The sequence below is a fragment of the Pipra filicauda genome, unplaced genomic scaffold, assembly GCF_003945595.2.
Source record: "Pipra filicauda isolate LSUMZ 115617 unplaced genomic scaffold, ASM394559v2 scaffold1049_size34692_pilon, whole genome shotgun sequence".
In the NCBI taxonomy this organism is placed as follows: domain Eukaryota; kingdom Metazoa; phylum Chordata; class Aves; order Passeriformes; family Pipridae; genus Pipra; species Pipra filicauda.
Genome location: NW_024103484.1, coordinates 1 through 24,081, shown reverse-complemented (window position 1 = coordinate 24,081; position 24,081 = coordinate 1). Strand labels below are relative to the sequence as shown.

Genomic DNA, 24,081 nt, shown 5'->3' with positions numbered 1-24,081 from the left:
TCCTGCCCTGCTCCAGCTGCTCTCCAGGAAGCCGCAGCTTCCCGGGGTTGAGCCGCAGCTGCTGCCCGGGGTTCCCGGGGTTAAAGAGCCCAGCGGCCACTTCCAGGGCTTTCTCCTGAAATCCCGGCTGCGCATTCCCAAGGGGAATGCTGGATCCGCCCTCGGGCGTGCGGGACACGGAGCGATTTTGGGGGGGAAGGGGAGGAAGAACCCCCCCCATTGTGCCCCCCCTGCGAGCCCCCCCGGGGACCCTCCGGTCCCCAGGGCGCGACTTTCCTGCCGGGATCCCTTCCATAAATAATCCAACCGGGAGAACGGGATCTCCGTCCTCCCGGCACTGCCATTCCCGGGACCCCCATCCCGAGTTCTCCATCCCCGGGATCTCCATCCCGGGACCTCCAAACCTGGGATCCCCATCCCCGAGTTCTCCATTCCCGGGAACCCCATTCCCGGGACTGCCATTCCCGGGATCCCCATGCCGGGATCCTCATTTCCATAACCCCCCATTCCGGGACTTCCATTCCCATAACCCGCATTCCCATAATCTCCCATCCCGGGACCCGCATTCCCGGCACCTCCATCCCAGGACTCCCGGGCTGCCCCGCGGGGTCCCCGCTCCGCTCAGAGCCCCCTCCAAGCCCCGGGATCACCGGGAAAACACCGGGAGCGGGGGGAGGAGGGAACAGATGGAGAACCGGACACCGGGACACCGGGAGGGGGTGGCGGGGGGGGGTCCGAGATCCCCGGGCGGCGGGGCCCGGGCGCGGGGGGGGTGCGGGGGGTGCTGCCGGTGCCTCACCTGGCTCGCCTTGTAGAACTGCTTCTTCAGCCCCGCCACCGACATGGTGCCGGGAGCGCCGCCGGTGCGCGGCTCCCGGGGTGAGGGCGGCGGGGGGCGCGGTGTGAGGGCGGCGGGACCGTGTCCGTGGGGGCGGCGGGAGCCTGGGGAGCCGCGGGAGCCGCGGGATCCTCGGGAGCCGCGGGAGCCTCGGCCCGTCCCGGCCCGTCCCGGCCCGTCCCGTCCCCGCCGCCGCTTCCGCCGCCGCCGCCCGGCCCCGCCACCACCGAGCGGCGCGGCCGGAGCGCCGCGCGCCGTCAGGGCGCCCCCTGCTGGCGCGGCGGACCCGCCGCAGCACGTTGCGACAGCGCGGCCGGCAGAGTTTGTCGCTTTGTCGCGACTCTGCCGTGGCCACGTGTTTCTTCCTGAGGAACTCCCCCCCCCCCGCGCGCCGCCCGTGGGGAGGGGAAGGCGAGCGTGACAAGGGGACAACCAGGCCGGGGCCGCCCGCAAGGGAAGGGGTTGGTGAGACCGCCGCGCCACTACGAAGAACTACAACTCCCACAACCTCCCCGCGGCGGCAAGTGCGCCTGCGCGCCCGGCAACGGGGTGCTGATTGGCCGCTGGCGCTGCCGCCATTTCGCGCCTTGGCTCGGAGCCCTGAGCGGTGCGGCGGGGGCTCCGCCCCCCCCGCCCGGTGCTGCGAGAAAGACGAGCGGCAGGTCGGGGCGGCCTTTCCCGCCGCCGCGCCGCTCGCCGTGAGAGCGGCAGCCTTGGAGTCCAGGCCACGAGCACCTAGCGGCGCCCCGCCGCCATCCAATCAGCGCCTCCAGCGCGCCGGACTGACAGCCCGCTCCGCCAATCAGCGGCGGCGCGCGGGTTTAGCCAATCGCTGGGAGGGGGCGGGCGGCAGGGCGGGTCACGTGGGGTACGATCAGCCAATCAGCGCGGCGGGACGCGGGGTCGCCCCGGCTCCCGCCAAGTACGAGCGGGACGGGCCGGGCGGGACCGGGAGAGGCGGCGGGACGGGCCGGGCCGGGGCCGAGGGGACTGCACGGACCGGGACGGGCCGTGTGGGCTTCGGCCGCCGCCGCCCGGGGAGCCGCGGGGGCCGCGCCGCCCGCGGGCACAGGTGAGGGCCGCGGCTGGGGCCGCGCGCGGGGCTTCCGGCGGCCGTTGAGGTGCGCGGGGTAACAAAGGAGGCGCCGGGGATGGGCCCGCCCCGCGGTTCGGTTGGGGGGGGTCGCACATCGGTTCGGAGTGCGAGGGAGGTTAAAGCTTGTCTCATCACACGCCCTGCCATGGACAGGGACACCTTCCACCAGCCCAGGTGGCTCCAACCTGGCCTTGGACACTTCCAGGGCTGGGGCAGCCACAGCTGCTCTGGGCAACCTGTGCCAGGGCCTCCCCACCCTCACAGCCAGGAATTCCTGCCCAATATCCCATCTAAACTTCTCTTTCACTTTGAAGCCATTCCCTGTGTCCTGTCCCTCCATCCCTCATCCCAAATCCCTCTCCAGCTCTTCTGGAGCCCCTTTAGGCCCTGGAAGGGACTCTCAGGTCTCCCTGGAACCTTCCCTTCTCCAGCCTGGCCTTGGACACTTCCAGGGATGGGGCAACCACAGCTTCTCTGGGAAATCCATCAAGTCCCTCCCTGCCTTCACAGGGAGGAATTTTCCCTTCCCATCCCACCCGGTGGCTCCTGGGGATGTTCCTGCCCCCTGTCCGAGGGGGGTGACATCGGCATCCCTCTGTGCCCCCTCACAGCCCCTGGGGCAGCTGTTGGGCTGTCCCTGGAACACACCACAAGTGCTGATTTATTGTGTTTTCTCTCCCAGCCATGGAGTGCAGGGACAAAGGGGCTGTTCCTCCTCGGAAGCTCGTGCAAGGTAAGGGAGTGTCTGTCACCTGATTTTGTGAAATACATCATAGAATCACAGAATCAGCTGGGTTGGAAGGGACCTCTGAGATCATCAATCCAAGCCTTGATCCAACCCCGCTGTGGTTCCCAGCCCATGGCACTGATGCCACATCCAGTCTCTTCTTAAAAACCTCCAGGGACGGAGAATCCACCCCTTCCCTGGGCAGCCCATTCCAATGGCTGAGCACCCTCTCTGGGAAGAAATTCTTCCTGATATCCAACCTAACCCTCCCCTGGCACAGCTTCAGACCCAGCCCTCTTGTCTTGCTGATGGTTGCCTGGGAAAAGAGACCAACCCCCCCCTGGCTCCCCCCTCCTGTCAGGGAGTTGCAGAGATTGAGGAGGTCTCCCCTGAGCCTCCTCTTCTCCAGGCTGAGCCCCCCCAGCTCCCTCAGCCTCTCCTCCCAGCACTTGTGCTCCAGTCCCTTCCCCAGCCTCGTTGCTCTCCTCTGGACCTGCTCCAGCCCCTCCATGTCCTTCCTGAGCTGAGGGCCCAGAACTGGACACAGCACTCCAGAGGTGGCCTCCCCAGCGCTGAGTCCAGGGCAGGAATCACTTCCCTGGCCCTGTTGGCCACCCTGTTCCTGAGCCAGGCCAGGATCCATTGGCCTTCTTGTCCCCCTGGGCACACTCTGGCTCCTGTTCAGCTCCCTGTCCATCCCCACTCCCAGCTCCCTTCCTGCCTGGCTGCTCTCCAGCCCCTCTGTCCCAGCCCGGAGCTGCCGGGGGTTGTTGTGGCCAAAGGGCAGGACCCGGCCCTTGGCCTGGTTGAACCTCATCCCCTTGGAATCAGCCCCTGGATCCAACCTCTCCAGGTCCCTCTGCAGAGCCCTCCTGCCTTCTAGCTGATGGACACTCCCCTCCAGCTTGGTATCATCTGCAAATTTGCTGATGATGGACTCAATCCCCTCATCCAGATCATCAATAAAGATATTAAACAAAACTGGGCCCAGCACTGATCCCTGGGGACACCACAAGTGACCAGATCCCAGCTGGCTGCAGCTCCATCCCCACCACTCTCTGGGCCTGGCCCTCCAGCCAGTTCCTGACCCAGCACAGAGTGCCCCTGGCCAAGCCATGGCTGCAGCTTTTTCAGGAATGTGCTGTGGGAGACGGTGTCAAAGGCCTTGCTGAAGTCCAGGTAGACCCATCCACAGCCTTCCCCTCATACATCACCTTGGCTGTTCTAAAACCCTCCCCCAAGTGGCTGATCTCAAACCTCTTGCTTCAGAATTAATAAAAGAAGTTGATATTTGATCCCCTGCTCCGTGTGACGTGACCAAATAACCCCCTGTTGTTGTTGTTGTTGTTCCTGTTGTTGCTGTTGCAGCTCGGCTGCCCTTCAAGCGCCTCAATCCCGTGCCAAAGGAAAAATATGAGTTGGATTCCGAGGTCAAGAAAGTCAAGAGCTCCCCGAGTGCTTTTGATCCCAGCAAAGATCCCGCCCTGGACAACGTGGAGAACGACTGCCAGCTGGGCTCCGACGGGAATTTCCCCCCAAAACTCGTCAATGGCAAAGGTCCCTTAGACCACTTTATCCAGAAAAACCCCGGAGGTGACACGAGTGACCCTGGGCTTGGCCCTGAGCTGCCCAAGGGCTCTGCCCACGGACTCGGCCATGGCACAGCCCGGGGGGATTCGGACTCTGGAGCTGCTTCACCCCCAGCTCACGGCATGACAGGGCAAGAGCTGAGCCAGCTGAGCTGCCCCAGCTTCCCCCAGGGCTCCCAGCCGGCGGATTCCAGGGAGACCGGCACACCCCGCGGGGAGGAAGGGCTGCCAGGGCTGGGCTGCAAGGACCTGGCGGGCACCAAGGGCAGCCAGAGCGAACTGAAGGCCGTGCTCTTTGAGGGGAAGGTGCCCGTGGTGCTCCTGGAGGACATCATGGCCGGGAAAGGCCCCCAGGGGGCTTCTCCGGATGGAAGCGCCACGTCGGGAAACGACACCGTGGAATCCTCTCCCGAGGGGGACTCGGGACTCACCAACTCCTCGCTGAGCTCCGGGAGCTCCCCCGAGGTGCAGCTGGTGGCAGAATCCAAGAGGAACACGAGTCCTTTGGCTGCCTCCACCCCCCTCAGGAAGGTGGGTCTGCCCCAGTTTGGGGTTTTTAAAGCTGCACACACGGTTGGTTTTTAGGGCAGAGGGTGCTCAGGACACTCTGGAGGAGCGTAGGGAAGGTGGTGATTCCGTGATTCTGAGCTTTGCTCACAGCTCCATTACTGCCCTTTGGAATCATCCTCGGAAAATCCTGAAGGATTTTTGCCTCGCCTGGTGGATTTATACCCTGGGATTGTAACTTTTAACCCTCCCACAGTTACGTTTTGTGTTTCCTTTAATTATTTCAGCACCCCACCCTGAGGGGACTTGGCCTTTTGGGAACAGTTTTGCCCCTCGGGTTCTGTTTTCCAGCCTCCCTGAAGCTGCTGGAATTCCTGTGAGGAATTAAAAAAATCAGTAAAATCAGTGCAGAAGATGCTTTTCCACCTTGGAATTCCTGCAGCTGGCGCAGGTTTGCCCAGAGAAGCTGTGGCTGCCCCATCCCTGGGAGTATCCAAGGCTTGGGGCAACTTGGGATAGCAGAAAAGTGGGATCCAGCTCCAGAGGGGATGGAGCTGGATCACCTCTGAGGTCATTCCAACCCAAATAATCCCGGGATTCTCTGGGATCAAGCCCCAGTGAGGTGGTTTATTGTCATTTAGTGCCAGTTTAACGGCTCTGCTTCAACAAGAGACCCTCAAAACCCCCCAGTTTGGGAGGGAACATCCCCAGGGAAACTTCCAAGGACAACAGTGTGGAAACATCCCCCAGGATTCAAGGGCAAACTGAGGGAAAACCCTCCCAGGATGAGTTGGGGCGTGGAACTCCCAAAATAATTGATGTTTTCCCCCCAAATGATCGATTTTTTCCCCCCAAAATGACCAATTTTTCCCCCCAAATGATCGATTTTTTTCCCCCCAAAATGATCAATTTTTCCCCCCAAAATGATTGATTTTTTTCCCCCAAAATGATTGATTTTTTCCCCCAAATGATTTTTTCCCCCAAAATGATTGACTTTTTTCCCCCAAAATGATTGACTTTTTTCCCCCAAAATTATTGATTTTTTTCCCCCAAAATTATTGATTTTTTCCCCCCAAATAATTGATTTTTTCCCCCAAAATGATTGATTTTTTTCCCCCAAATAATTGATTTTTTCCCCCCAAAAGATTATTTTCCCCCAAATGATCGATTTCTCCCCCCCAAATGATCGATTACAAGAAGAAACAGCCTTAAAATACAGATAATAATCCTTTTATCCGTGAAATTATATCTAAATATAAAAAAGTGAGGGGTAGGATTAAAAAAAAAAAAAGTCCCAAACCCGAGTTTTAAAGTGATTTTCCCATAATTATTAATCTCCACAATTAATTATGGAATATTAATTATTAATTTCTGACTCAGAGCAGCTCCTGTGTTTGCTTTGCAGGGGATGTTCCCTTGGGAAAAGGTGCTTTTGGAGCTGAGGGGGTTTGGGAATGAGGGGGATTTAATGGGAATAAAGCCCCTGGAATGGAAATCCAGGATATTCCCGGGAATTCTGAGGGCACTGGGAATAATCTTTAGGGATGTTGTTGCTCCAGTTCAATCCGGGCTCTTTTTGTGGGAAGGGAGGGAATGTTGGATCTTCCCTAAAAGTTGATTTTGTGCTTTTCCAGGTGCCTCAGAAGTTGCACAGGAGTTCTGCAGAGAAGGAGAAGCTGAGGTTGCAAAGGGTAAGGGAGGAGTTTTCCCCTCACCCCCAAACCCTTTTCCTGCTTTTCCTCCCCCTCGTGGATACAGAGGGACCTTAATCCGGGAATTTAATGGATTTTACTCTTCCCAAAGCGAGGGATGGGAGACCTGCCACCCTGGGAAGTGATTAATTAACTAAATATTGCTGATTGCTCCCCGAATTCCCACCCTGAGAGGGCCGAAGTGGACAGGGAGAAGGGAAATCTTGGATTTTTTTATATTTCCTGCCTTGTTGTCCTCACCCTTCCCCCTTTTAAGCCCCCCAAAAAGTGGGATCTGTTGCTTATTATTTTTCTTGAATTCTTTGATTTCTCAGTCTCAAATTCTTTGATTTCTCAGTCTCAAATTCTTTGATTTCTCAGTCTCAAATTCTTTATTATTCTTTGATTTCTTAGTCTCAAATTCTTTAATTGATTACTCTCAAATTGTTTGATTTCTCAGTCTGAAATTCTTTGATTTCTTAGTCTCAAATTTTTTGTTATTCTTTGATTTCTCAGTCTCAAATTCTTCGATTTCTTAGTCTCAAATTCTTTATTATCCTTTAATTTAGTAGTCTCAAATTCTTTATTATTCTTTAATTTAGTAGTCTCAAATTCTTTATTATCCTTTAATTTAGTAGTCTCAAATTCTTTATTATCCTTTAATTTAGTATTCTCAAATTCTTTATTATTCTTTAATTTAGTATGCTCAAATTTTTTATTATTTAATTGAGTATTCTAAAATTCTTTATTATTCTTTAATTGAGTATTCTGGGATTCTTTGGTTTTCTGGGATTCTTTGGTTTTCTGAGATTCTCTAATTTATTTAATTTAATTATATGTATTTAATTCAATTTGTTTTTCTCAAATTCTTTGATCTGTTTTTCTTTGTTTTTCTCAGATTCTTTGATTGATTTTTCTCAAATTCTTTCTTCTTCTCGAATTCTTATTTAATGTAATTAATTTATTAAAATTAATTTAATTTTATTTATTTAATTTATTTTTCTCTAATTCTTTGTGGTTTTTTTTTTTCTCGAATTCTTTGATTCTTTTTTCAAATCCTTTGGGTTTTTTTTTCTCGAATTCTTTGATTTTCTTCAAATTCTTTGATTTCTCTCAAATTCTTTGATTTATTTTTCTCCAATTTGGTGATGACACCAAAGCTCAGCACGTGAGGGAATTCCAAGGAAAACGTTTTGGAAACAGCCTGACATCATCACCTGTTAAATTAAAACCCAGTAATTATTTCTTAATTCCCATCTCATTTTCCATAATGAAGGTGACTCAATGCAAAGGATGCTCAGGGGGGGGAAAAAAATAATGGAAACACCTCTTTTTATTAGAGGAAAAGAATAATTAAAGCCTTCAGAGAGGCAGGACAAGGAAGCTCAGCTGGGTTGTGCCTGAGACAACAGGCAGAGGTGGTTGTGATCCCACCTGGAATAACTGGGAATGATCCCAGTTTGGGATATTGGTGGTGCTGCAGGTCAAGCATTGAGTGGGTACCATTTGCTCTGGGATGAAATGCTGATTTTAATGAAGGTTTTGATCCTTTAATTAAGGTTTTTTTTGAAGGTTTCTGTGCCCAAAAACCTACAATTCCCTGAATATCCTGATTTTTTTTTCCCCAGGATCAGGAGAGAGCAGACAAGCTCCAGAAGCTCCAGGCAGAGAGGGAAGAAAAGGGGAGGCTGAAGGAAGAGGCAAAAGCTGCGAAAGAACGAGCCAAGGAGGAGGCAAAGAAGAGGAAAGAGGAGGAGAAAGAGCTGAAGGAGAAGGAAAGGAGGGAAAAGAAAGAAAAAGAGGAGAAGGAGAAAGCGGAGAAGCTGCGGGTGAAGGAGGAGAAGCGCAAGGAGAGGCAGGAAGCGTTGGAGTGAGTGCTCAGGGGGGGATTTCCATCCCCACATTCCCGGGCCAGGCCCTTCCAGCGGCCAGGCAGTGCCGTGGGATGGGTTGGGAATGTTGGAAGGGCTCTGTCCTGGCCAGGCTGAGCTGGGAAATGGCTCCCAAAATGAGCTGTGGGCCTTCCCCTCATGACCTGCCCGGCCTGGACTTTCCCCTATTTGTCCAGGGAGCTGCTTTGTTCCTCAGCAGTGCTGTGGGATGGGTTGGGAATGTTGGAAAGGCTCCGTCCCGGCCCAGCAGAACCTTCTGAGCTGGGAAATGGCTCCCAAAACGAGCTGTGGGCCTTCCCCTCATGACCTGCCCGGCCTGGACTGTTCCCTCAGTGCCCTGTTTGTCCAGGAAGCTGCTTTGTCCCTCGGCTGTGCCATGGGATGGGTTGGGAATGTTGAAAGGGCTCTGTCCTGGCCAAGCTGAGCTGGGAAATGGCTTCCAAAATGAGCTGTGGGGCTTCTTCCCCTCATGACCTGCCTGGCCTGGACTGTTCCCTGGGTGCCCTGTTTGTCCAGGGAGCTGCTTTGTCCCTCGGCAGTGCTGTGGAATGGGTCGGGAATGTTGAAAGGGCTCTGTCCTGGCCGGGCTGAGCTGGGAAATGGCTCCCAAAATGAGCTGTGGGCCTTCCCCTCATGACCTGCCCGGCCTGGGCTTGTCCCTGTTTGTCCAGGGAGCTACTTTGTCCCTCAGCAGTGCCGTGGGATGGGTCGGGAATGTTGGAAAGGCTCTGTCCTGGCCCAGTAGAACCTTCTGAGCTGGGAAATGGCTCCCAAAACGAACCGTGGGCCTTCCCCTCATGACCTGCCCGGCCTGGGCTGTTCCCTCAGTGCCTTGTTTGTCCAGGAAGCTGCTTTGTCCCTCGAATTTCCCGGTGCTGGGGTTCACTCCGGGGCTAAAACGGGTCAATATTTGCTCCCGGAGGAATGAGGAAAGTCTTGGCTGAGCCCAGGCCTTGCCTGGAGTGGTGGATTATCTTCCCCTCGCTTGGCAGGACGGGCTGTGGGGAAAACCAACCCTTCATGCCTCGTGCCAGTTCAAATTTAACTTTATATTCAAGGGCAAAACTCGAGGAGAAGAGGAAGAAAGAAGAGGAGAAACGGTTGAGAGAGGAGGAAAAGGTAAATATGTGTCCTCTGGCTTGTCTTTGAGTTCTTTTCCTGTGGTGAAATGATGGGGGGGGGGGATCCCTGGCAGCTTCCCAGCAGGATCCTGGGCTTTTCCAGGTGGAGTTGGGATATGGAGCAGCTCCCTGTGGGATTCAGCCTGTCCCCTCTGACCTGCTGGTGCTGCTCCACCTGGATTTTTTACCTGTTCCTTCCATCCCTGTTGGTTTTTCCAAGTCTTTTCTCTCTGTGTGTTTTCCCTGTGAGCCCCCGAGGAAAAAAAAAAACAAAAAAAACACCCAAAGAATTTGAGAAAAATGAATTAAATGAATTTAAATAAAATTAAATTAATTATAATAAGTTAATGACATTAAATAAGAATTTGAGAAAAAGAGTTTGAGAGAAATCAAAGAATTTGAGAAAGCAAAAAGATTTGAGAAAAATAAAGCAAAGAATTTGAGAAAAATAAAGCAAAGAATTTGAGAGAAATAAATCAAAGCTCACCTTGAATTAGAAACCTCTGTCCTCTCTTGATGTCTCTAATTTGCATTTTTGGTTCTGATTTCAGCGGATTAATGCCCAGAAAGCAGAAATCACGAGGTTCTTCCAGAAACCAAAGACTCCACAAGCCCCCAAGGTGAGGGATTTGCTGTTCCTGGGGGGTGTTTGGTCTCTCTTTGGTTGTTTCTGACAAACACCCCGATTTCCTTCTCGTCTCAGAGCTTCTCAGGTGCACAAAACATTCATTTCCCTTCATTTCCTTGTTTCAGAGGGTAAAGGATTTTAGGAAAAAGGCCAGAGCAGAGACTCAGGAGGAGTTTGGATTTAACTTTCATTAATTTCCTGGTTTGAAAGTGCAAAGGATTGTAAGGAAAAGGCCAGAGCAGAGACTGCAGGAAGAATTTGGAGTTAACTTTCCTTAATTTCCTCGTTTTAGAGTGTAAGGGATTTTAGGAAAAAGGCCAGAGCAGAGACTCCAGGAAAAGTTTGGAGTTAACTTTAATTTCCTCTTTTGAAAGTGCAAAGGATTTTAAGGAAAAGGCCAGAGCAGAGACTCCAGGAGAAGTTTGGATTTAACTTTAATTTTCTCTTTTGAAAGTGCAGAGGATTTTAAGGAAAAGACCAGAGCAGAGACTCCAGGAGGAGTTTGGAGTCAGTTTAATAAAAACCTCAGCTGTGTCTTCTCCATGGAGAGACTCCCAGTTCTCCATGAAGACCTCGATTGCCTTGGAACTGGAATCTTAGGAAGGGCTTAACCTAAATCCCCACTTAACCTCCACCTCCCCCAGGTGGGAGCTGCACTTCCAACCCCTGCCATTCCTCCCTTGCCATTCCAGACCCTCGCTGGCTCCTGTGGGAAGTTTGCTCCCTTTGAGATCAAGGAGAACATGGTTTTAGCCCCCCTCAGCCGCGTCCCTCCGGATCCCGACTCCTTGGAGCAGCTGGATAAGCTCCTTCCCGCCCAAAACGGGGAAGTTTCTTTCCTGAGGGACCTAAAATGTCGGAAACCACGAAAATCTGGCCCCACCTGGGTCAGGAGCAGCAACGACACGGTGAACAGGTGAGTTTTGGGAAGTTTTCCTTCCCTTTTTATTCCAGGATGGGTTGGAGGTGGGAATTAATGTGGGAAAGGTGGAGTTTTCCTTGGAACTCTTCGTTTTCTGTGAGGATTTTCCCCCCCCTGAGGGCGTGGATTTGTGTTATTCCATAATGGAAGGTGTGGAGGGGTCGGGATGAACGTCCTGGAGGGAAAGGCTGAGGTGAATTGGGATGTTTTTGACGTGTAAAAAAGGTGACATGTTAAGATGAGTTAATTTAGATGGAACAAAACCTGCTTTTTTGGGGGTTTTTTGGGGTAATTTAGAGAGGAAAAATAAGCCTTGCTGAGGGAAAGTCTGGGAACTCAGAAGGGAAAACTTGAGCTAATCTGTGGGGGAAAGGGAATATTTTGGGGGTAAAATCTGAGCTAATCTGTAGGGGACAGAATGAACATTTTTGGGATAAAATAGAGGTAACAAGGGAGGGGATTTTTGGTGGTAAAATCTGAGTTATTCTGTGGGGGAAAGTGAATATTTTGGGGGTAAAATCTGAGGTAATTTGTAGAGGACAGAATGAACATTTTTGGGATAAGACAGAGGTAACAAGGGAGGGTTTTTTTGGGGGTAAAATCTAGGGAATCCTGAATATTTTGGGGGTAAAATCTGAGTTAATCTGTAGGGGATAGAATGAACATTTTTGGGATAAGATAGAAGTAACAAGGGAGGGTTTTTTGGGGAGTAAAATCTAGGAAATCGTGAATATTTTGGGGGTGAAATCTGAGCTACTCTGTAGGGGACAGAATGAACATTTTTGGGATAAGACAGAGGTAATAAGGGAGGGTTTTTTTGGGGGGTAAAATCTAGGAAATCGTGAATATTTTGGGGGTGAAATCTGAGCTACTCTGTAGGGGACAGAATGAACATTTTTGGGATAAGACAGAGGTAACAAGGGAGGGTTTTTTTGGGGGTAAAATCTAGGGAATCCTGAATATTTTGGGGGTAAAATCTGAGTTAATCTGTAGGGGACAGGATGATCCTTCTGAAGTAAAAATGGAGGTAAGGAGTAGGTGACATTTTGGGCATAAAGCTGAGGAAAATCCTTCCCTGTGGGAAATCTCGTGCCCTCATGGGATGGTTTATCCAGGGAATCCACTGAGCTGGTGATGAGGGGGGAAGTGGGTTGGCTGGAATTCCTGCAGGAGAACCGGGAGAGCCTCTGGATCCCGGAGTGGTTCCGCTCGGAAGGGGCCTTAAAGCCCCGGGATAAACTCCGGGTGGGATCGAGGGCGTTCAGGAGCGGGAGGGGGGTGTTCTGTGGGGCCACTGGAGCCACCTCTCCTCCGTGCCCGTGTCCCCAGCGACGTGGTGGTGGTGGACAACTGCCAGAGGGACGGCGTTCCCGAGAGGGAGAAGTTTGGGAGGATGAAGCTGCTGCAGTTCAGCGAGAACCACCGGCCTGCCTACTGGGGCACCTGGAACAAGAGCACCACCCTCATCCGGGCCCGGAATCCCTGGGCCAAGGACACTGTAAGCACCTGCTGGGGTTCTTTGGGCTCTCCTCCGCCGTTCCTGGGGGGTTGGAGACCCTGGACGGGGTTTGGTGCCGTGCCTTTGAGTTGTTCACGGGGACATGTTGGAATTTCCTGCAGAAACTGCTGGATTATGAGGTGGATAGCGATGAGGAATGGGAAGAGGAGGAGCCTGGAGAAAGTCTCTCCCACAGTGAAGAGGTGAGGGAAGAAAAAGTAGATTTGGGAGCCATCTGGGAGAGGGGAAAAAACCATTTGGGAACTCGTGGGTGCAGTCCCTAATGGATTTATTTTCAGGATGACGAAGAGGAGGGAGAGGATGAAGATGAGGACGATGGGTTTTTTGTACCCCATGGGTACCTATCTGAAGATGAAGGTGTGACAGAAGTAAGTGAACTCTGGGTGCCCTTGGCTTTCCTGCCCTGTTCCCAAGTGAGGAAATGTCGATATTGTTTGATGTCAATATTTGGCAGGGAGGGGCTGGGACTCCCTGGGGCCTGCACGGGTCAGGAGCAGCTTTGTGGGGCTCAGGGGACACGACCCAAGGGTTCTGTTGTTCCCTGCAGTGTGGGTGTGATGGCTCTTTTCTCTCCCCTGGCTTCAGGAGTGTGACCCAGAGAACCAGAAGGTCCGTCAGAAGCTGAAGGCCAAGGAGTGGGATGAGCTCATTGCCAAGGGGAAGAGGTTCCACGTCCTCCAGCCTGTGAAAATAGGCTGTGTGTGGGAAGGGGCAGAGCGGGACAGCAGCGCTAACCCCGACCTCAAGGTTCTCCAGCAGTTCACAGCCTGTGTCCTGGACCCCCCTGTGGCAGAGGAAGAGCAGCAGATCCAGAAATGTAGCAAAAAAAGAGCCAGAGATCAGCAAAGTAAGACCTGAAGGGCTCAGGGGTTGTGCTTTTACACACTGCAGTGCTCTGCTCTGGGGAGAGCAGGGGTGCTATGGAGTGTTACACTCAGAAGGGCCTGTTCCTGACCAGTCTGAAGTCCAGGGAATCTCTGGGAACTCTTGGAAAGGAGTTTTCTGGGTGTTCATTCAGCTGATGTGGCCTCAGTTATGCCCTCCAAAAACTCATGCTCTGGACAATCCAGGCAACAAAGCCAGCAAGGCTTGAGCAGGCTCAGATTTAGGATGGGCTTGAGCCCAGGGCCCTGTTGATTGATTGGAGGGAGAGGGTTTGGTTTGGGTGTTGGGTTTCAGTCCTGAGCTTCTCCTGCACCTGATGAACACCAGGGTGGGAATAACTCCCAGAAAGGCTCAGGAGGGGGGAAGGTTCCATCTCGGGGGGGGATTTTCCTACATCAAATTTAGCTCTTGTTACAATCATGGAATTGCAGAATGGTTTGGGTTGGAAGGGATCTTTAAGTCATCCTGTTCCACCCCCTGCCATGGGCAGGGACACCTCCCACTGTCCCAGGTTGCTCCAACCTGGGCTTGGACACTTCCAGGGATCCAGGGGCAGCCACAGCTTCTCTGGGCAACCTGTGCCAGGGCCTCCCCACCCTCACAGGGAGGAATTCCTTCCCAATATCCCATCTAAATCTCCACTTTTTCACTTTGAAGCCATTCCCTGTGTCCTGTCCCTCCATCCCTTGTCCCAAGTCCCTCTCCAGCTCTCCTGGAGCCCCTTTAGGCCCTGGAAGAGGCTCCAAGGTCTCCCTGGAGCCTTCCCTTCTCCAGCCTGGCCTTGAGCAGCCACATCTCCTCTGGGCAATCCCATCCTCAAAATTAATCCCAAACCTATTTCTTTCCCCTCCAGAAACCATTCCAATGGGTTTTTTTACCCCAGTCAGGCTTTCCCTGAGCTTTTAACCAGTGATTCCCCCCCACACCTCCATCCATCCTTTCTCCTCCCCAGTCCTGGGCCACCTCCTGCCGCTGCTGCACGGCAACGTCCACGGGAGCAAGGTGATCATCCAGGAATTCCAGGAGTGCTGCCGGCAGGGACTGTTCCACGGCGTCACCGAGGGCACCAAGGGGAGCCCCCCCCGGCCCCAGAGCCCTGCAGGGGGGGAGGACATTGGGGTCCCCTCCAAGGCCAGGCTAAAGAGGATCATCTCGGAGAGCTCCGTGTACGAGAAGAGGCCCGAGCACAGGATGTGCTGGTACGTGCACGGGGACGTGCTCAGGAGCTTCCAGCAGGAGCAGCTGCCCGTGCCCTGCCAGTGGAACTACGTCACCCAGGTGCCCTCCTCCTCCTCCTCCTCCTCCGGGATTCCCGCCGGGAAGGAGGAGGGTGGCCCCGCGCTGGGCGCGGCCGTCCCGCAGAGCACCCCCGTGCCCGCCAAGAGGAGGGGGCTGGGCAGCATGAACATCACCAGGTTCATGAAGAGACCACGGGAGGCCGGGCAGGTGAGTCCTGCAGGGGTGAGGGGTGGGCAGGGGGGGCATGGGCAGGGTCTGCATTCCCACTGAGGGATGGGCAGGGGGGTCATGGGCAGGGTGTTCATGGGCAGGGTGTTCATGGGCAGGGTGTTCATGGTCAGGATGTTCATGGTCAGGATGTTCATGGTCAGGGTGTTCATGGTCAGGGTGTTCATTCCCAGTGAGGGATGTCAGGGTGTTCATGGTCAGGGTGTTCATGGTCAGGGTGTTCATTCCCAGTGAGGGGTGGGCAGGATGTTCATGTTCAGGGTGTTCCTCTCCATTGAGGGATGTCAGGGTGTTTATGGTCAGAGTGTTCATTCCCAGTGAGGGATGGGCAGGGGGGTCATCCTCACTTAGGGATGGTCATCATGTTCATGGGCAGCGTGTTCCTCCCCAGTTAGGGATGTTCAGGGTGTTCATTCCCAGTTAGGGATGTTCAGGGTGTTCATGGTCAGGGTGTTCATCCCCAGTTAGGGATGTTCAGGGTGTTCATGGTCAGGGTGTTCATGGTCAGGGTGTTCATCCCCAGTGAGGGATGTTCAGGGTGTTCATGTTCAGGGTGTTCATTCCCAGTGAGGGATGATCAGGGTGTTCCCCCCCAAAAAGGGGTGGTCAAGGTGGTCATCCCAGTGAGGAGTGGTCAGGGGGGTCATCCTAGTGAGGGATGTTCAGGGTGTTCGTCCCCCCTGAGGGACGGTCAGGGTGTTCATGGTCAGGGTGTTCCTCCTGCTGAGGGATGTTCAGGGTGTTCATTCCCAGTGAGGGGTGGTCAGGGTGTTCCTGTTCAGAGTGTTCATGGTCAGGGTGTTCCTCCCCTCTGAGGGATGTTCAGGGGATTCGTTCCCAGTGAGGGACGTTCAGGGTGTTCATTCCCAGTGTTCAGGGTGTTCATTCCCACTGAGGGATGTTCAGGATGTTTGTTCCCAGTGAGGGATGTTCAGGGTGTTCATCACCCCTGAGGATTGTTCAGGGTGTTCATGTTCAGGGTGTTCCTCCACAAGGAGAAACATTCAGGGTGTTCCTTCCTTGTGAGGGATGTTCAGGGTGTTCATGTTCAGGGTGTTTGTGTTCAGAGTATTCATTCCCCCTGAGGGATGTTCAGGGTGTTCCTTCCCTGTGAGGGATGTTCATGGTGTTCATTCCCAATGTTCAGGGTGTTCATTCCCTGTGAGGGATGTTCAGGGTGTTCATTCCCAGTGTTCATGGTGTTCATTCCCAATGTTCAGGGTGTTCCTTCCCTGTGAGGGATGTTCATGGTGTTCATTCCCAATGTTCAGGGTGTTCATTCCCTGTGAGGGATGTTCATGGTGTTCATTCCCAGTGTTCATGGTGTTCATTCCCAATGTTCAGGGTGTTCATTCCCTGTGAGGGATGTTCATGGTATTCATTCCCAGTGTTCATGGTGTTCATTCCCAGTGTTCAGGCTGTTCATTCCCAGTGTTCAGGGTGTTCATTCCCAGTGTTCAGGCTGTTCCTCCCCAGCTGGGAATGGCTCTGGCTGTATTTACACCCAGCTCCAAACATGGTCCTTCCCACCAGAAACCCCTTTGATGGGTTCAGGAGTGAAACCAGAGCACCAGAGAGACGAGTTCCCTTTGTGTGGGACTCTCTGTCCCCCTGGAAACGTCCCTCTCCTGCTGCTCCTCCCTTCTCTGCTCCCTGGCACTGATTGCATCCAGGCTGGGAATATTTGGAATGTCTGCCTGGCCTTGGTTTTCCAGCTGGGAGTGATTTGTGGCAGGTTTTTGTGTGCCAGAGGCACAGCCCGGGCTGGGCACTGGTTAAATGAGCTCCCAACTCCAGCCTGTGGAGTGTCCAGCTCATCCCAACACACAGAAAGCTGGAATTGCAGGAGCTGGGTTAAAAATCCAATAATTCAGAGGGGCAGAAGGAGCTGGAATTGCAGGAGCTGGGTTAAAAATCCAGTAATTCAGAGGGACAGAAGGAGCTGGAATTGCTGGTGGTGCTGCTGGGGAGCTTGGCTGTGGTTTTCCTGTTGTTGCTTCTCCTGCTTTTCAGGGTGACCACAGGTGGTGTTGGAGCTTAATCATCCCAAGGGATGGCTGAGGAATGTGGTCATGGAGCCGTGGAACAACAACCCAAACCATTCCAATAGGGAAGGGACACCTCCCACTATCCCAGGGTGCTCCAAACTGGGCTTGGACATTTCCAGGGATGGGGCAGCCACAGCTGCTCTGCCCAACCTGTGCCAGGGCCTCCCCACCCTCACAGCCAGGAATTCCTGCCCAATATCCCATCTAAATGTCCCCTCTTTCACTTTGAAGCCATTCCCTGTGTCCTGTCCCTCCAGCCCTTGTCCCAAGTCCCTCTCCAGCTCTCCTGGAGCCCCTTTAGGCCCTGGAAGGGGCTCTCAGGCCTCCCTGGAGCCTTCCCTTCTCCAACCTGGCCTTGGACACTTCCAGGGCTGGGGCAGCCACAGCTTCTCTGGGAATTCCATCCCAGCCCCTCCCCACCTTCCCAGGCAGGAATTCCTTCCCAAAATCCCACCTAACCCTGCCCTCTGGCAGTTTGAAGCCATTCCCTGCTGTCCTGGCACTCCAGGCCCTTGGAAACAGTCCCTCTCCAGCTCCATTTATTCCTCCTGTCCTGTGCACCAGGTCAGGGAAGAATCCAGGAATAGTTTGGGTTGGGAGGGACCTTCAGGCTCATCTCATTCCACCCCCTGCCTTGGACCACAGAGGAGGCTTTGGATGCTTTTGATGCTTTTCCTTCCCAGTCTATTCTTGGCTTTTTTTTTTTTTGGCTCTTCCACTGCAAAAGCTCAGCGTTCAGGTACTGATGGAGATCAGAGACTTGTGAGAAGCTGTTCAGCCCCCAAACTCCATCTGCTTGGTGGTTTTTTTCTTGTTTTTTTTTTTTTTATTATTCTGCTGCACTAAATAAAGGCAGGGAGATAAAAGTCTCTGCTTGGCACCCACTGGAAATTCAGCTCGGAACAGGAGCAGGGAGAGCAAAACAAAGGCTTGGAGGAGAATTACATCACCAGCCTGAAGGTTTCAAAGCTCCTTCAAGCTGTGCTGCCGAGGTGCAAAGGTGTCACAGTCCCAAAAAGCCTTTCAGGATGCCCAGCTCAGCCCTGCTGTGGGATTAAGAGCCCAAATCCTACCTGTTGGAAGCTTAGGGAGAGCCTGGGGGAGGGCACAGCTCCAGATTCCCTCCCCTGGCACTGCCCCCAGGCTCAGAGCAGGACTTGTGTAAGTCAAGGTGAGAGAGAGGAGAAGTGGGGGTTGGAGTGGGCAGTGCCTTAATCCGGGAACTGAAAGGTGTAAACTGGGAATTCCTGGCCTTGGAACAGCCTGTTGGGGATGGGGGAGCAGGGTTTTCATTCCCCAGTTCCAGCTGAAGGGTAAAAAAATAATAAAAAAAAAAGCCCCCAACGAGCCCTCCCACAGCTGGGCAGCTTCAGTTTGTGCCACTCCTCGTGGGGGGTTTCTCCCCTCAAAATAAGGGAGTTTTTGGGGCTTTTTTTTCCGTGGCAGAAAAAAACCTGGGCAGGGAAGGAAGAATCTCACCCTGGATAAAAGCTGATTGACAAAGAGGAGCCAGGGGGAGGTCACAAAAAGTCGTTTTCCACCTTCAGGAGGAAGAAAAAAACACCCAAAAGTGGGGGAAAAAGGAGGCTCTGGGGGGACCTTCTCACTCCCTGACAGGAGGGGGGAGCCAGGGTGGGCTCTGCTCCCCGGGGACAAGGGACAGGACAAGGGGAAATGACCTCAAGGGGAGGTTTAGGTTGGATATTAGGGAATATTTCTCCATGGACAGGGATTTTCAAGGCCTGGGAGTCCCATCCCTGCAGGGATTTACCAGCCCTGTGGATGTGGCTCTTGGGGACGTGGTTGGACTCGAGGATCGTGGAGATCTTTTCCAACCTAAAGGATTCTGTGATTGTACAAAAATAATTGGGGGGGGGGGGGGAAAGAGATTTCCCTTCCCAAGATCCAACTAAACCCAGAGTCAGATCCCCCCTGAGGCTCGGGGGGGGGTGAGATTTCCCTTCCCAAAATCCAACAAAACCCAGAGTCAGATCCCCCCTGAGGCTGGAGCCAACCCTGCTCTTGTTGTGCAAGAGGGGAAAAATCCTGGAGCAGGAGCTCTTGGCACAGTTCCCACCGTTTGTGCCACTGCAGGTGAGGCCTTTTGGCCCCAGTCAGTGCCTGGGGGAGCTGGGAATTGCTGATTTGTTTTTGTATTTTTGTTTTTCCCCCCTTTCCCTCAAAACGTGCCCCCCCCCCGTGTCACCCTCCCCGTGCTGTCACACACCTGCTGCCTGTTCTCCCCCTCCAGGCTGAAGCTGTGGAGATGGATGGATTCCAGGCAGACACCGAGGAGGATGAGGAAGATGATGACTGCATGATTGTGGATGTACAGCCAGCAAAAGGTGGGGATGTGAAGGGACAGCAGTGCCCTGGCTGAGCAGGGACAGTGTGCACCTCAACTGGGGGGGGGGGTCTGCCCCTTTTTCACCATCCCTTGAGCTTTTCTCTCTCTCCATCTTTTATTCCAAACACTTCTCTGCTTGTTATCATTTTTTTTCTGGATGCTTCTTTGCTATTTCTGGTCTTCTCTAACCTGCTCCTGCCTTTTCTTTCCCTCCTCCTCCTCCTCCTCCCTCCTCCTCCCTAAATAGCACAAACCACTTGTGACTGGCACTCGGCTGCCAGCGTTACCTGTTTGTTTCTGGGAGGAGAAGAGTGAACATGAAGGGTTTGCACCAGCAGATCCACTCATTACTGGGGAATGTTGCTGCTCCCCGGGGTGCTCAGAGCCCTTCCAAGGTGCGGGTTGTGAGGAACAACGAGGTTGTGCTGAAGGAACAACAGCCAAGCTGGGATCTGCTGCCCTGCCCCTCAAATCCCAGCAGTTTCCTGGTTATCTGTGTCCCAGTTATCCCTTGGAAAAACTGGCTTCAAAGCCCCAGTGGTGCAGTGGATCCGTGCAGGAGGTGGGATGAGGATGTGGAGCAGCTCCTTTGATCTCGGGGAGGTTTTGAGTCGACACCGGGCACGTGACGGGGCTTCAGAACCTCGCAGCTCCTTCCCTGCTGCTCTCCCAGAAGAGCTCCTTCCCTGCTGCTCTCCCAGAAGAGCTCCTTCCCTGCTGCTCTCCCACAAGAGCTCTCCCAGCACCCCTGAGTTCAGCCCAGCAGGGTTTGTGTCGGGCAGCTCCTCCAGATAAAGGCTCTGCACGTGAATTCCGTAGGGTCCGACCCACCCCGGGCAGATCCGGGCTCTCCTTTCTCTTTGGAGCTGCTGCTCCATCCTCTCACCTCCCCAAAAAAAGCCACGCTGGGACTGCCTGACAAGCAGCCTGGCTTTAATCTCTAAGCTGCTTTTGCCTGATTACCAGGCTCTGAGAGATGAAACCCTGGCCTCGGGTTTGTCACCCCTTGTTCTGGAGGTGCCACTCAGCACCTTCCCTCCCTCAGGCTCTGGGGACACAAAATGCAGCTGTTTCAGCTGTTTGTTCAGCTCAAGGCACTGAAAAGATTAGGAAAATCCCCTTTTTTTTTTATGGTTGGAGTGATTTTATTATTTATTATTTTATTCTGGATTGGTGATATTAAATCTGAAATAAATAAATATTAAATTTCAAACCAGTTTTGAAAGGAAGGGCAAGGAGGGGACTCACAACAGACCCAGGAAGCTGAGACAAAACAGAGAGGGGATAAATTCTGCTGGATTCATGAGGATATTTAACAACAAACCCCAACATGTTTTGTCCTTTGCAGACTCTCCAGCTTCAGAATGCAGTGGTACAAGAGCTGCTCACCAGGACACCAGCAGGGTCAGCCCATCTAATACAATTTGAGACTTAAAACCGCCTACTAACTCCTCTGTATGTATGTAGAATGGATTAGAAAACTTTAAAACCCTGTGTATCTTCGCCCAAGATACTTGAAAGTATTCCACATTTCTTGTAAAGAGAAGACAGCACTTTGTTCTGCTTCAGCCCAGATGGAAGCTTAAATTTTTATTTTTTTTTTTTTTTTTTTTTTAGTTCTAGCTTTTTTTAGCTTGGTTCTTTTTTTAAAAAAAACAACAAACAACAAACTGCATATTAATCTGTCCTTAATAAAGCATTATTGAAATTTTGATACTTCTTTGTAATGGAAGGTATCTTAAATTATCTCTGAAAGTAGCTGAGGGATTTTTGGGATAAGCTTATTGTGATGCCACTGGGGGAATGATGACTGTTCATAATGTTGTACAGCGTGGCCTTGGGTATAAATGATGTACAATTATATATGAATTTATGCTCTTGTACCATCCTGTTTGTGGTTTTACTTGCAGCACATTCGGGAAGGGGGGGGGGGAGGGAAAAAGCATCTTGTTGCTTTTATTTTGGAATTAATTACAGATTATCAGTCCCTGTTTACATCAGAGCTCGTCTCTGGCCCACGGAAAAACACGAAGAGTGAGGTATAAAGGATTAAACTGGCATCAAACTTGATGGGAGAGGGAGCAAACTTTAGTTTTGTGTGATTTGTGGGTTGTTCATTAGTCCCTGGAAGGGTTGGGTGCAGGCTGAGGGTGTTCACGGCCCCACTGGGCACCACCAGCAGCTGGCACTGGTGTCAGGGAAAAGGGGGTCAGGCTGCCCCAGTAACACCAGTGCCAGCCCTGCCTGGCTGGGCATTCCAACCCCATGACAATGCAGTCAAATAACCTGGAGCAGAGCTGAGTCTTTAAATAATTCCATTTAATCAGACTAAGTGTCACCTTCCCCCAACGTGCTCTCTCCCGCAGGAGTTACAGTGCACGCGGAAGCCAGAGGGGAAGCTGAGTCCTAAAGCCAGCCCCAGCCCCGGGCTCAGGGGGGTGATCCAGCCTAGCAGCACTAATCCCTGCTCCCCCACTGCCTCGGGAACACCCTCCTGGAACGTGGTGCTGACACCCCTGGGAGCAGTGCAGGAAGTGCCTCGCTGGGTGAGACCCCCCGAGGGAGGGACAGAGCCGGGGCTGCCCCTCTGCACAGCCCCCCCACAGCCCCCCCTGAGCTCACCCAGCTGGTGGGAAAGGGAGGGAAGAGGCTAAAACCAGCAGCACTGACCCCACTGCCCTTTATTTCAGGGGAGGGTCTGCACCCTGGCCAGGAGCTCCGGCCTCAGGGGGCTCCGGGGCTGCTCCTCTGCCGCGGCCTCGATGTCTGCCATGACTGCTGCGTCCCAGCACAGGCTCAGGAGGGCCGAGGGCACCTGCCACGGGAGAGGCACGTTAGGGAGCCACAAAATCATGGAATACTTCAGGCTGGAAGGCACCTTAAAGCTCAGCTTCTTCCACCCCCCCACCGTGGGCAGGGACACCTTCTGCTGTCCCAGCTTGCTCCAGCCTGACCTTGGCCACTTCCAGGGATGGAGCATCCACAGTTTCCCTGGGCTTGTAACACTCTGTGTACATTCCCAGAGCTGGGAAAACTTCAGCTAAAAAGGACAAGGGTGGATTTCTGTGAGCAGCTCCTTCTGGGAGACGCTGCTCTGGGCTTTCCGTTCACACCCTGGCCTTGCCTGTGCTGCCTTCCCTCTTTTCCCAGGGTGGATGCTCAGCCTCTGGCAGAGCTGCTGGCAACTCCTGCAGCTGCCTTTGCTCCAGGAGGGAGATCCCTGCAGTTCCCTCCAGACTTTGAAGCCTCCAAGCAGTTTCTTGTTTGCTTGTGCTTAAAATGAGGGGCCAGAGCACAACTTGGGGCTCTGAAAGCTGAAGACACAGAAACTTCCCCCCAGGCTCCGAGACTGTGATGGAAGGGGCTGAAGTTCCCTCTAAAAGCAGCTCAGGGATTTTGGAACAAGCTTAGGGGGGAACTCTGAACACCTCAGGACCCTGGGGAAGGCACCAGCTCAGTGTTTTTTTCACTCACCAGCCCACACTCATTGAAGGCCAAGTTCTCATCAGTCAGTTTGACCCCTCCAGGTCCCAGGAGCTCAAAGGGCAGCCAGTCATCTCTGAGTGCTTCCCTCACAAAGCTGTAGAGCACAGACACTGCTTCCCGGGCATAAAAAGTCCCTGCCATGAGAAAAACGAGGTGAGGGAGTCCGGCCTTTCCCAAAAATCCAACCTTTTGGTGGCCCCTTTCGTGGGGCTCTGACTTTCTCAACTACTTCAGTGCCACACAGCCAGGCTGACTGAACTGGAAAGGCCTCAAAGCAGAGTGCCCAGAGGAAGTTATTCAATCATTGCAAGCCCCTGCCAGGCTGTGACAAAGAGCTGGGAAAGCCTGAAGTGATTTCCAGAGTTCTGCTGGAAGATTGGAAGAGGATTTGTGCTGTTGTACAACCTCGTGCTGGTTCCTGTGACACACTGGTCTAATGAGTCCAGCTTGTTCCCAGAGGTTTTGGGAAGAGGAGGCTTTTTAATGAATGATGCTTTGGGATTCTTTCCACCCTAAAATCCCAACCCTGAGCAGGTGATGGAGATGGGAATTCTTGGAGAAACATCCCGCTCTGGTTTGGTGTTTTATTCCACGAGCTGTGTTAATATTCAGTTTTTTATCCCACAGGCACCCTCAGGAGGTGCCCGAAGAAAGGGTGAGGAGCCTTTTCCTTACCTTGGAGGATGTATCCGTCGGGAAAGCGCACCCGGAGCAGGGTGTAGTTGTACTTCCTCATCTCCCTCTGCTCCTCCTTCTCCCTCATGGCTCTTGTCCTCAGCATGGACGCCTTCTCCACCGCCTCTGTCCTGCGGGGAGAGACCCTTTCAGGCACCAGGGACAGGGACAAACCGGGATAACAGGGACTGGCTGGCACCCCCCGGCCCCTCCTGCTGCTCCAGGCCCTCAGGAGAGGGACAAACCCCCTCTGGCATCCCCTGGCCTTTCCTCACAGTCCAGTTCCTCAGGATAAACCCTTCCAGGCAGGAAGGAGAGGGACAAACCCCCGGCTGGCACCCCCTGAACCCTCCTGCTGCTTCAGCCCCTCAGGAGAAGGACAACACCTGACTGGCATTCTCTGACCCCTCGTGCTGCTCCAGGCCCTCAGGACAAACCCTTCCAGGCAGGAAGGAGAGGGACAAACCCTGGCTGACATCCCCTGTCCCCTCGTGCTGCTCCAGCCCCTCAGGACAAACCATTTCAGACCCTCAGGAGAGGGACAAAGCCTGGCTGGCATCCCCTGGCCCTTCCTCCTGCTCCAGCCCCTCAGGAGAAGGACAACACCTGACTGGCATCACCTGGCCATTCCTGCTGCTCCAGC

At 53.3% G+C, this 24,081-nt stretch overlaps 2 protein-coding genes across 2 annotated transcripts; one reads left to right on the top strand and one right to left on the bottom strand.

Moving 5' to 3' along the window:
- The first annotated feature begins 1,872 nt into the window (after window positions 1-1,872).
- On the top strand, window positions 1,873-21,160 carry CHAF1A (chromatin assembly factor 1 subunit A). Its single transcript, XM_027721239.2, has 15 exons — window positions 1,873-1,910; window positions 2,617-2,667; window positions 4,030-4,781; window positions 6,392-6,448; window positions 8,077-8,318; window positions 9,399-9,459; window positions 10,013-10,081; window positions 10,782-11,005; window positions 12,341-12,509; window positions 12,632-12,712; window positions 12,809-12,898; window positions 13,116-13,377; window positions 14,368-14,861; window positions 19,182-19,275; window positions 20,626-21,160. The coding sequence occupies exons 2-15, from the start codon at window positions 2,619-2,621 to the stop codon at window positions 20,703-20,705; spliced, it is 2,724 nt and encodes a 907-aa protein (XP_027577040.1). The 5' UTR covers window positions 1,873-1,910; window positions 2,617-2,618; the 3' UTR covers window positions 20,706-21,160.
- Window positions 21,161-21,575: 415 nt separating this feature from the next.
- UBXN6 (UBX domain protein 6) lies at window positions 21,576-23,708 on the bottom strand (the record flags this gene model as incomplete). Its single annotated transcript, XM_039379262.1, has 3 exons — window positions 21,576-22,092; window positions 22,752-22,897; window positions 23,439-23,708. Coding segments are annotated over 3 exons (545 nt in total), but the record flags the coding sequence as incomplete, so codon positions are not given.
- Between the last annotated feature and the right edge of the window lie 373 nt (window positions 23,709-24,081).

Coding starts and splice junctions, on each gene's coding strand:
- CHAF1A (XM_027721239.2), top strand. CDS start 2,619: ATGGAGTGCAGGGACAAAGGGGCTGTTCCTCCTCGGAAGCTCGTGCAA. Junction 12,713..12,808: donor GTCTCTCCCACAGTGAAGAG/GTGAGGGAAGAA, acceptor ATTTATTTTCAG/GATGACGAAGAGGAGGGAGA. Junction 13,378..14,367: donor AAGAGCCAGAGATCAGCAAA/GTAAGACCTGAA, acceptor TCTCCTCCCCAG/TCCTGGGCCACCTCCTGCCG.